This window comes from Lathamus discolor, chromosome 13 (assembly GCF_037157495.1).
Source record: "Lathamus discolor isolate bLatDis1 chromosome 13, bLatDis1.hap1, whole genome shotgun sequence".
NCBI lineage: Eukaryota > Metazoa > Chordata > Aves > Psittaciformes > Psittacidae > Lathamus > Lathamus discolor.
The window spans coordinates 2,133,032-2,145,789 of NC_088896.1; the positions used below are offsets into that span (position 1 = coordinate 2,133,032).

Here is a 12,758-nt window from a genome sequence, read left to right on the forward strand (position 1 = left end):
CCATTCACTGGGGAAGTCCCCTGGCTTTTCCAGGAGCTCCTCCTGAGCTGCAGCTTGCGTGGAGGCTGCAGTGGGGACCAGGTCACTTCTCTGGGGCATGGGAGGAATGTGCAGAGCTGTGGGAAACAGCCTGTAGGCTCCATGCTGCTGCCCAGCGCTGTCACAGCATGGGGCTTTCTGCATCCCTGGAGGCACGAGGGAGTTCAGTGAGGGGAGCCATCCATGGGGACATCATCTGCAAGGAAAACAATGAGATAAGAGCAGTGGTGCGTTTCCTGGCAGCTCCAGGATGGTCCCAGAGGAGGAAAGGTCTTTTCTTGTTCTGGGTGTAGGGGCAAGAGCTGTCTTCTGCCTTGCCAAGCATGCATGGCTCTAAGGAGGAGCAGGCACGGTTCCTGCTGGAGGAATACGTAGCAGAGTTTGATCAGCATTTGCAACAAGACAGTACAAATGTCCGTGGGGCACACAGGAATCCAGAGCTACTTTTACTGTCTGAGCACTGTAAACATCAGCTAAAACACACAAAGTCCATGTTCAGTGAGATGGGTTTATCAGCAGCATTCCTGCAAGCAGAAGTCCAGGAATACAAACACACCACAACAAACACGTGAAGAATTTGATAAGGCTGGTCTGCATCTCTGAACATCTCTCTCCTGGTTTTTCTCTTTGGGAATTCAATGTTTTATGGTGGGTCATGATTGCTTAAGAGGACCTGCACATGCAGTAGAGCTAAAAGTCTTCCACTTCAACCTCTAAGAGAGCAAACAGGAAAGCAGGGGAGGATTTAGATGGATCCAGTATCTGAGGAAGTGTAAGCTGTGCTCATTCCCATGTAAGTGCATGCAGGAGGTGGCACAGGGGAAGAGGTGAGAAGGTGGAAAGTGAAGATTAGTTTATGGGTCCATGCTGGGCAGGGAGCAACCATGCAGACCATCAAAGCTGCATCTCAGTAACCCAAGCAGGAGCCAGCCCTGTGGCAGTGTCATTTGTTAACACATTCCATTAAGACACTTCTAAATGAAGATATTTGCATAGCAGCAAAGTGCATTTTGAGGTGTTGTGCCTAATCCTATGCAGGCTACAGGCAGCAGCCAGGTGCCTGAACATGGGTGTCTCAAGCCTGTAGAGATGCCTCGTGCCCAGCTGCCATAGGCTCTGCATCCTGTCTGCAGGCAAGCAGGGGTGTCCTAAAGGGTGCTGGAGGACTCTGTTCAGACACTGATCCTGGATCCCTATACACTGGATCCCTATACACTGGATCCCTACACACTGGATCCCTATATGCTTCACGTGACAGAGAGACTTTCCCTCTCCTTTCTGTCTTGTCCTTTTGGGTTGCTCAGGTGTATCTGCAGGGCAGCTGTGGTGCTGAGCAGAGGAAGAAGTGTCTGTCCCTATGTTAGATCCCAGGCCAGGGCTCAGGAAGGGTCTTGTTTTGCTCCAGGGAGCAGCAGATCCTATTTCTGGTGTGCTCCTTGGCACGGTCCTCACTCCTACCTCGCTCCTGGGAAGACAAGAAGAAGCTTGATCCAAGTATTTGCTTGGCACGGGGAGACCTGGGGTATGGAAGCAGATTGGTGCGACCTGGACAGGGAATTGTTCACTTCAGGAATTTTCCAGGCAAACCACTTCTTTGTTGGAAGCTGAGCTGCTGAAGCCAAAACTGTTTCTCAGGGAGATAAGATTTTCTCCCCAGTTCTTAAAATAATTTTTTGGTTTCTATGGTTTAGTTCATTTTTCTAAGAAGAAGTTAAAAAATACCAAAAAATGAAAATATTTTAGAATTATCCAATGGGAAATGATGAGTGACCTGTTCCCCTCCCCCCCCCCCCCCCCCCCGGCTTTATTTTGCAATATCTCCTTATCTCCATTTGGGATCAGGGGAAATTATAAAAAATCATGGGAAGTTTTGCTGTGGGAAAGCATCTCCCTCGGAGCTGTGGCAAACTCGGAGCATCCTGCAGAGCCCCCGGTGCCATGCGTGTGGGCGCACGGTGTGCAGGAGCAATGCCTCCACCTCTGCAAAGCCCGAGCAGCACCAAGCACCCAGCCTGGATGAGGGCAGTGATGGCTCGGGCTGCTCGGTGGTTGCTGGTAATGGGTTGGGGGCTGCCGGGCGGCAGAGGGACACGGTCAGGGCTCAGCACTGAGGCAGAGCTGGCCTTGCCAAGCTGCCCCCATGCAGGGCTATCCCCGGCATGAGTCACCCTGGCTGCATGGTGCGGAACGCTCAAGTCCGAAGGGAGGTCGAGGCGCCCTCATCCATGCTCCAGGTCCACGGCACTCGGCAGGGATGTGCCTGCGCTGCGCTCTGGTTTCCAAACCGTGTAGAAACGTCCATGCCCGAGCTGTGTCTGGGCAGTGCAGGACCTCCCGGGGCCGCTCAATCCTCAGCCTACATCTCCCCCAGCAGGACAGACTCAGACCCGTGCCTGGTGCGTGCGGGCACTGCACGGGCTGCCCAGGAGATGGGGGAGCAGGGTAAGGGGAGAAGGGCAGCTTGCCCGGGCACGCTGCTCCGTCCTGCAGCAGCAGGGATGGAGGGGAGGGAAGGCAGCACCCAGAGGGGTCAGTCTGCGGGCAGGACCAATGCAATCTGCCTGTGACACAGCAGGCGCTAGGGACAGAGTGTGTGACAGCCCCAGGGGAACACATGAGCGCCCTACGGTGCTGTGACCCAAAGGGTGATATGTGAGATGGTGCCATGACCTGGCCATACCCACCTGGCCAGTGAGGAGATGAGTCCGTCCAGCCTGGCCCACATCCCAGGGAAAGCATATCCTTATCCACGCTACAGTGCTCTGTGAACAGAAAGCAAGGAGGCTTGTAAACCAGGCATCTGCTCCGGAGGATCTCCAGTGTCTTACAAGGAAGTACACATGAGCCACCATGGCAGTCCAGCTTTGTGAATTTGATATTTATAGTCAGAGGGAGATGGGGAATGGCCTGTACTGTGTATAGCCTCGCAATTTATGTGCTGGCAGCAGTGCTTGATGGGAGATGTTCTCGGAGGCTCAAAAGTGCGCTTAAGCTTTGTAAATAGTTGAGGCTGAAGTGAGTGAACAATGTGGGGTGTTTTGAGGCCAAATTTGACTTCAGAAAAAAAAGCCCCACCACTGAGCCATTGGTACTCGAGTGTGTGGCGCGTGCCTGTGTCTCGGGATGCCTGCCTCAGGCACCCCGGTGCGCTCACTGCAAATTGAAGTGTTGCATGTGCCCTGAGTGCAAGAAGATTGTACCCAGAGCCTGTAAGAAGCCTTCCTGAGAGCCTCCTGCCTCTGCTGGTGGTCTCGCAGCTTCGGCACTGGCTGGCTCAGGCTCTCAATTTGTCAAAAGCATTAATAATCATAATCCATATAAAACTGTCATATTGGTTCAACATGTACGTCACCAAAGCCCTGACTCATTTATCAAAGATTTAGTGTTCAGTTGAACAAAGTCTCATTTTTGTAAGCAGATGCAGCTTGCTGGATTGTCCTGTCATCACCCGCTGTTTCCACTGCAAAGATGCATCGTATCAGCAACTTCCAAACGTTCAAAACATGTACGTTTTAAAATAGCAATGTAAACACTTGTTGCACGTTCCACGTTAGTCACAAGTTAAATAGAGCCCTGAGGGGCTGCTTGTGCCAAAGTGGGTCTGCGGCCCTACAGCCGCTAGTGGTGGATGTGCAGTGGGTCGGTTGCCCATCACAGTGAGGCACAGGCATGGCACAGCAGTCACAGCACTAGAAAAAGACCATCAGCTGCTAAAATGCTCCAGCAGAGGTGGGAACTGAGACTGCCAGTTCAAAGATGCAGCACATCAAACAGCCAAAGACGCAGCACATCACATACCCAAAGATGCGGCACATTGCTCAGCCCTGGCTTGTCTGGCTGTTTCCATGTGTAGTGGCAGCATGTCAGACTTTGGTAGGGATACCTGAACACAGGCGATGAGGAAAGGGATGTAAAGGCAGCGGATGTAAAGGATGGAGAAGGCAGTGATAGGAAGCACGTGGGAGAAAAGAGGGACTGGTGGGTAAGGACTTGGCTTGGATCAAGAATGGGTTTGCATTTGTTTAAGAGCCCGGACAGCAGCGTTGGGTATGGGCACAGGCTGCCTGAGATGATGCACATGGGGACAGTTTTGTGTTCCACCTTCAAAGTGATAAAGGGACACAAGCATTTTGGGACCTCCTCCCTGTCCCCCCCATGGACACCCTACATGGAACCTCCCAGCAACAAAACCCAGTGTGAAGAGGATGGAGCATGTCACCTGCAGCCAGTGGGACCAGCAGGTGGGGGCAGACAGTGAGATGGATGAGAAAGAAGATGGCAAAATCCCTGCAAGTGCAGGGTAGGAAGAGGCCTGTGGGACAGTCCTGGCACACATAGCGTGGAAGAGATGGTATCATATACAATGCACTATTCTTACTTCCTTATACAGTAAATTGGTAACTTTTTTGTATTAAATCAGATTTTATCACTGAATCAATCTTGCACTTTTCTATTCTTGTTCTCTACAAATGACCTTTTTTAGCTCTCCTCGGCTCTTTCTTGATGGGACTCATTAGGAGCTGGTGCTGATTCTTACAGGCATTCACTTTCACTTAGCATCTGGAGCTTTGTTTTAGACAACATGATGTTCAAACGGTCCTTGCAGCTTTCTTCTGCTGTGCTCAGTATCAGCAGCTCCTCCTGGCTCACGTGCCTGCATCCCACAAATACATTTGGTGTGAGCTAAATCCTTCCTGTCCCTGTTTCTGGTGAGTTATGAGTGTCAGCAAGGCAAGCATCTCCTTGCCCACATATCTGTAGGAGCACAGCTTGTATTCAGAATTTCCTGAGACTTTCCCTGATGTAGTTTGACCATAAACCCCACAGAAACTTCAGAGTAGAACAAAAAACTCCTCCCATCCTTTGAAAACTCACACAATTCTTTATGTAATCTGGTTGCGTTCTTCATAAAGGCTTTAACTCTACCATGCGTGCTAGTGACAGGTTTGATGTCAATGGACAGTTTTTGCAGGGCTTTTGTACACTTCCTGCTGTAAAAGCTAGCTGGGGCTTGCTATTTGGTGTTTGCTGTCTATATCGTGTAATTCTGTTTCGTGTGGAATCTGGATCTAACTTATTCTGTGTTGCGTGGAATTACTTCCGTCACCCCCTTTTCTCAGCAGACCAGAGCCTTATATAAAGGAAGATTGATCTCATCTGTAGGCTTGTTCTGTATTTCTAACAGTTGCGTTGCTTTCTCATCATCATCAGCAAAGTAGCCAAGGATGCAGACCCAACAGACAAGGAGAGCAGAACCAAGCAGGCAGTAGGGAACCCTGAAGTCTTCCTCTCCAGTGAGTCCAACACAGGAGAACAGATGGAGTAATGACCTCTCTGCTGTCTGATTGTTTCATAAATGCCAGTCTTTGCCCACTGTTCTACCAACTGGTTGGGAACTTCATCCTTACCTGCTCCTCTTCTCTTCCAGAGGTAACTTTGGGGTCTGCTTCTCTACCTGATCATCCAAAGTGGAGCAGCCAGAATCTGGACCATTCCCTTCAGGCACGGTGATGAATGGTGCGGTCAAACAGGATCGCTCCGACCACAGAAGTGCACCGAGTGGAAATGAAGAAGAAAAGGCACCCAAGGAAAAGGCTGCCAGCGAAGTGAGAGATGGCCCCAAGCTCCAGCCACCACCCTTCGCGGAGCGGAAGAATGGTAAGTGCCTCACCCAGCGGCGTCACGAGAGGGGAGCTGAGGTTGGATAAATGCCCGTGGAGCATCTCTCGCGCGTGCTGTTTGTGGCTCGCCGTGGTTTTGGTGGTTGGTGCTTTTGACGGTGTTTCTGATGGCAACATTGAAGTTAAGGTGGAAGTGGTTCCTTAGCTCAGTATCTCTGGGTCAGACTTGAGGCAGTTGCTGTGTTATATACCAAGTGTTTGGTATAATTGTGGCTGAACTGTGGATTTTAAGGTCTTAAGAAAAGGCTGGTGTTTGGACACCAGGGAATTTGTATGGGATTAGGGTGATGTGAAGTTGTTCTGTGGAGAAGGAATGGAAAAGGCATTTTGTTTGCAAAGGCACAGATAGACCTGTTCTGCCCTCACAGAGAACTGGATGCTTCAGATAACCTTGCGTTTAGCAAAACTGCTTCAGATTGATTTAACAGAGGGCAGAATGTGGCCTCTGCAAGGGTCATTTGTATTTCCTGGGTCATGGGTCCAGCAGCTACTCTGGCTGGCAGGTATTGATCTGAGTTTCAGTGGAGATCTGTTGGCAGAAAGCTGATGGACAGAAAACCCCACAATTCAGTGTGTGCAAAGCATGCTCAGGCTGAGGAGCTGTTTGCTATTTCTTTCAGACAACTGTATAATAGACAAAATGAAGCAAATTCCTTTTGTGCACGCTAAGGCTTTCAACATTAAGTCCTCAAAATATCATGCAATGTGAAAATGCAGTTCCAAGGCACTATTTTCGCTTTGTGTCTTTCATTGTTTGCATTATTGTACAGAACCCAATTTTTCTCAATCACTATAAATCAGAAATAATCCAAATGATGTCATCATGGCAATGTACTGGTGTCAGACTGGAGTAACACAGCAGAGAACCAGGCCCAGCATCTGCCCATAGTCAGACATAGTCACACCACTGAGGGCACTTGTTTTTTACAGTCTCAGCTATCAAAGTGTACCTAAGATCATGCGATAACAATCAGAAAGATGACATGGACTTGTAAGGGGCAAGACTGGTGATGTTCAAAAAAATCACATTTTCTCTGCGGCTTTCCCACCCTTATTTTCTTTTGCATCCATTTTCCCCCCTGTTTTTTACTATGAGAAGGCAAAGAAAGCAGTATCTCCTGTGCCCACAGGCAAAAGCTGACCAGCAGCCATGCACATACTGCCTGCACTGAGCCCTGCAGCACTGCCAGCATCTGCCTTGCAGCTGACCCTGTGTCAGGTGGGTGTCCCACGGGGCACAGCTCCAACCCCAGAACCCCTCTACACTGGGTCTCTAACTGAGAAGAGCCCCCCGCAGTCTGGGCATCCCTCCAGCCCTTTGCTCTCCTCCTGCTGCTGCTTTTCCCTTTCTTCTGCACATGGAGACAGCGCCGAGGCTCTGCTCTTCCTGCCGGTCCCCAGCTGGGAACAGCCGGCTCCCTTCATCTCACATCATCACGGGAGCTGGCAAGCCCACCAAGTGTCACACGTGTCCTGTGGCACCTGGGCCTGCCTTTGATGTCGGGATCCCTGGTGTGACAGCTCCTGCAGGGCTGGTGGAGCAGTCTGAGGAGCGCCCAGACGGGGAATGAGGAGGGGGGGATCATCTGTGGGACACAACAGTCACCTCCCTTTGCCCCGCAGGACACTGCAGAGCCCTGAAGCAGGATTGTCCCTGCCCAGGTCTCTTCCTGTCCCATTCCATGCCATTTATTGGGTGATCACAGCAGGGACCTTCTACCCCATCAACTCACCGCAGGGTGGAGGGTCAGTAGCTGGGATTGTCATGGGGAAAACCTAGGATGTCAGTGTGTCCTCATAGCCCCATGAAGGGGGTCCTACGCACCCCCATGAAGGGCACCTCTACTGGTGTATTCACCACTCCCACCCTCATCTCACAGATACATGGGGGATGTATCCACCATAAAATCAGAAGATCATGGAATGAGTTAAGCTGGAAAGGACCTTAAAGCTCCTCCAGCTCCAACCCCTGCCACGGGCAGGGACCCCTTCCGCTGGAGCAGCTTGCTCCAAGCCCCTGTGTCCAACCTGGCCTTGAGCACTGCCAGAGCACAGCTCCTCAGAGATGACTTGCTCCTGCCCAAGTCTGAACTTTCAAACTGCAGTCTTTATCTGACTTAACTTTGATTTAATAAAAACAGTCTAGCTTGGATATTTTTAAATAGGAAAAGAGCCTTTTAACTCTAGTATTATTCAAAAATGGCTGAGGGGATTTCATCTAAATTTGTAAAAATAAATCAGTTTTGAGCAGCAGGACCTACAAAACCCTGGGACTGGATGCATAGATCCAGGAGAACAGAGACTGGTACCTCTATGACAAGCAGGAATCCTGGTTTCTGCCTGGCCAGCTGCAGCCCCAGCCCCTGGCCCTTTCCTGCCCTTACACTGTCAGACTGCCCTTTCACCATGACTGTGCCCAGCCCCTCATCCCATGCTGCAGATACGCTCATCTGCTCAATTGACATCTCTTCCTCCTGAGCTCTGGTCCACACTGTGATCCAGTGGTCTCGGAACTGAGAACCATTGTGCTCTCAGTGCAGACAGTGAACTGTGAACTGTGGTCTCGGAAAAGCCTAAGGCAAGCATGACTGTGGGTCTTCTTAGAGTCACCATTGACGCTGGCTTTAGAGGTGAGATCTGCTTGACAGCCCACCCCCCCACCTCCCAAGGGTTCTGCAGCCTTCAGCCCAGGAATGAGGGACAGTGTCTGCACTGCAAGGTGACCCAGAGTCCCACTGTGCACCTACCAAAGCTCGTCATGCCCAGATCCAGAGGTGTTTTGTACATGCATCCTTCACATCCTAAGCCTCAGTTAGCCACAGGCTCAGGGCTCTCTGACCCCCTGTTTGGGGCTAAAAAGGGGTTTCCAGGGCAACCCCCTCTACATGAAGCACAATCACTGGGCCGAGGAAAACAAATATAATCTATGTAACACCTCATGTCTGTAATAAACTGAGTTGTCTGCTGGTTCCTGACAGCACCTTAAGCATCATTAGGATCCATAAACTGCTTTGCCCTTCCATTTGAAACCCTCCCAGATGTTGACACCAGGCCCAGTCATAGCACTGACGCTGTGAGCATCAATGCTCCTAAGATCATTTTCTTCAGCTGGTAACTGCTTCCATCCCACCCCATCCCACCCCATCCCATCCCACTCCAGCCAGTCCAGTCCATGCTGCACACCTGCACTTCATCTGTGGCAGCTGTGCCTGGGAACATCTGTACAACATTTTCCTTGTCTTCTGTGGCTTGCATCGAGACTGCTCATTCCCTTCATGACCAAAACCGATGATTTCTCTGCACACCCTCCCAGCAGTGGGGAAGGCACTGAGGATGCAGGCTCTGCGCATGGACTTTGGCCATAGATCTCTCCCAGGGCCTATTTGGCCAGGTGGATTTCAGAAAGAACTTTCTGGTAACACTTGCAATCGCAAGAAAAGGAGGCAGAGGACATGCAGGAGCTACTCACCATAGAGCAGCTCCTCTGAAACTGTCTCGCACGTGCGCTCAATGTGTGAGGGGTTAGGCATCCTCTGGTACAGTCCAGACATAGCAAAGTCCCTGGCTAAGAGCTGCTGTCCCTTGTTCCCTTCACCAGGACAGTGAGATGTATTCCACTGACAGTTATCAAAGTGTGAGACATCCTGTCTGATCTGAAGAGGTTTCTCTGCCTCAGAAACTCTGTTCAGGGTGGGCTCAGTCCCCTCTGGAGGGTCCCATTTCTCTCCAATGACTAACAGAGTTTCGATGACCAGCTCTGACCAAGACGCCTTTTAGAGAAGAGATTCATTTTACCCATGGCCCCACATAGGCATCTCCAGGTTCGGGTGGCCAAGCTCCCGCTGTGGGTGATGGATCCAGTCCTCAGGTGTGTGGCCAGAGGCCACTGGCAGGCTCCTGCAGGTAAGGAGAGCTGAAGAGTTGCCCTTGTGCCCGCTCCGGTTCAGCAGCGTGTTTGGTAGCTGCGCCTAATGCTTCCACACAGGTTTCCCCCTGCTCATTTTGGAAAGTAATGTCATGAAACTCTTCTGTTTATTTGTGTAGTGAAACAGACCTGAGCACAGCTCCTTCAGCCCCCTGCAACAAAGGGGAGGATTTGCAAGTGCCCATCTGGTTTGTGTTTAATGTAATGTGCAGAAAGGTTGCACGTTTTCAGGACCCTTGTTCATAAGCAGTAGGTTGTACAACAGTTTATTACACAAATGGAGCTTTATATTGCTGGGCTTTGTTGAGCTGCCAGTTGGGATAAAAAAAAACCCTAACGTGCTTCATAGGGTCTATCGAGGAATATTAGAAAGCATTAAATTCTGCTCAAACTATCAGCCCATGGCGAGCGGGTAATCAAATCCAGAAAGGCTGGTGGGAGGTCAAGGCTTTCTTGCTCTTGGTGTATCTGAATCAATAACTACTATGAGAGGCATGTAAGTAAAACAAACCAAAAAGAGAGATGTCTTGACCTAGAAGTCATCACGATATCATGATAGTCCAAAAGAGACAAGATACCTACAGTTCTGGGGGAGAAACCCTCACATAGTCTCCGCTCAGTCCTTGTGGGGAGCATGTGTTTCGGTTTAAATATATATTGCAATGGTTATTGAATTACTGTCTAGTCCCAGTCAAAATCCAGCCCTTGTTCCACATAGCCAGGTAAGAGGTGTATCTGCAGGAAGATTTTCCAAATTACCTTTGGATCCAAATCAAATAAATCCTGCAAATGTTGTATTGAACCCAGGTGACATCTAATCCGCAATGAAATATCAGCCTGCAGCCTTGAACTGCACAGCCCAGCTTTAATGCCACTTAAATCAGAATGTAAGAACTAAAAGAATTCCAGGAATCCAATGATATAAGCTGTATTTTTAGCGCAGTGAGTGACTTGTGAGAGTGAAACATTGCAGTGACTAAAGATAGCAACAAGCAAGGTTTTCCATGATTTATCACAAGAACGCTCACAGTGAGTTAAAGCCATCGAATGTTGTGATAGCAGCACCTACATGCTGGCGTGTTTTCAAGGCAAGTCATTCATAACATATTTGTCGCAAAGTTTCCATAACAGAGCTCTCAGTTGTTTCTCCCTTACACAAGCACCACACACATCACTTTTCTATTAAGGCACAAAGAGGTTCATTTGTTTCCTTAGGATCTATTTTGTTCCCTTAGACAGCTTGGAGGAACCCACTTGCCTGCATGTTTCAAACCTCTCCCAAGCTCTCAGCCTGGATGGAGGTCAAAGTGGTGTTGGGAGAGGATCATGACCCTGCACTGGATCCAGCCAGTCATGGTCCCACTCCATTCCTTGCTGGCCATCTGGAGTTTAGCTGGTTCTTTAACAGGAGCTCACTGAGTGATCCGTCATTCCTCCTTGGGGGTCTGTGTTGATTTGTGCACGAAGAGGTTGGGTAGGACCTTTCTTTGCTGAGCAAAATGTCTACAGGGGTTATTTTAAGGATAAAGCCATGGCAAACATTTCCTGACACCTCCTGATCGGCATTGTTCTTGGCTCCTGGCCCTTGCTAGCTGCAGTGTACTGGATAAAGGAGCTGGCAGAACTGTTTTCTCCCAGTTTCTAGCACTGGGATGCATTCAGACAGAAATGTCCCACCCCTGTGAGAACTCATCCGCAGGCAGCTCGGCCCGTGCCTCCTTCAGCCCCCTGCCTGATAGCCCGAGAGTCACCTCCAGCCTTGCTTTCCCCTGTGTCAAGTCCCAGGTTCATCTGGGCCCCCCCAGAAGGGGGCCAGGCTCCCAAGGCAGGGCCCCCTTCTGTGCTGGATGGGGACATCATGTGCAGGGTGTGGATGCTGTCTGGGACACTAGAGTCCGTTCTCTTCTCCCCTGCCCCTTGACTAGCTCTGCCTTTGGTCCCATGGTGTCTCTGCCCAGCTGCTTGATCACTGCCCAAGGAAAGACTTAGGTATTTCTGGACGTAATGAGATTATCCACAACATAATAAACATGCATGTACCCAAGTGAAGAACCTGTCAGGAAATAGTAGGGAAAGGCACCTACCGCAGTAAGTCCCTAGGTAAGCTGGCCCAATAGAAAAATTGACTCAGAAATGATGCTTAAGCAATTCTTCAGGGTGATTTGTCTATTAGGCCAGCTATGGGCTTACTGCAATCTTCAGCACTTTAAATCTTTCAGCTGGGATGTACTGGTTCCTTTCAAAAAGAACAATGTACAAGCAAATTACACATGTATGCAGGCAGCTTCTCTGGCCCTTGCTTCATAGTCGGTCACCTCAGTGCTCCCAGGTGATGAGTAGCAAGCCCAAAGGAGTCACAGGAGGCTGTCACAGGAGACACAAAGTGCTAGCAGTCAAACAAAGGCAGCCTTGCTCCACACCAGCAAGTTGTAACTGATGCCTTAGTGCTGACACTGACAGCCTTTAAACCTGTGCTTTTGTAGTATTGGTAAGAGGCAGTGATTTGTTACAGTTTTTAGTAAGGGATCACCAAGGTGTAAAGATCAGGAGCAGTGAAGGAATGATCATAAATGTTCATAAGCGTCACCTTCAGCCCTTGAACAGAGTGAGCACATGAACATAGTGGAACAAAAGATGTTTCCAGTTAATGCACCATCTGTCTTAGATCTGTTCATTCACAAAGAGGAAACATTTTCACTCTGAATGACTTTCTGAATTAAGAGACAAACAAGGAAAGCAAGTACGTAAGCTGTATCTGCGCGAGGGCTGGTGAGCGCGGACGTGCACGTGTGAGCCCGCAGGCACTCTGCTTGGAGCTCTCTGACCTCTGCACAGGACGGACAGGGCAGAAACCACACGGCAGCCAGAACCCTCGTGACGGTCGCTGTCAAGCAGCAAAAGCTCTTTATCGGGCTAACCTGGGGGCAATCGCCATCAATCGGGGGCAGCCCAGGCTGCCAGGGGGAGCCAGCCCCTGCTGTGGGAAGGGAGGGTGGGCTCAGACCAGGGGCTCCCGATGTGCGCCAGGATTGGGTCTTGGGTGCTCCCTAAGAAGCCATGTCCACCCTCTGTTGTGAGCCAGTATGTGGGGTGAACTGGAGCTGACCTCCCTC

At 50.1% G+C, this 12,758-nt stretch overlaps 1 protein-coding gene across 6 annotated transcripts in view; it reads left to right on the forward strand.

Moving 5' to 3' along the window:
* MYOCD (myocardin) overlaps window positions 1-12,758 on the forward strand; it is a 223,270-nt gene that overhangs the window by 116,094 nt on the left and 94,418 nt on the right. For 5 of the 6 annotated variants that reach the window (XM_065693396.1, XM_065693399.1, XM_065693400.1 and 2 more), the window contains exon 2: window positions 5,468-5,697. In XM_065693396.1, the coding sequence (XP_065549468.1) occupies window positions 5,550-5,697 (148 nt within the window). In that variant the 5' untranslated portion in view covers window positions 5,468-5,549. Of the gene's footprint in view, window positions 1-5,467; window positions 5,698-12,758 lie in introns of those variants that run through there. The other variant, XM_065693401.1, reaches the window with a different exon arrangement.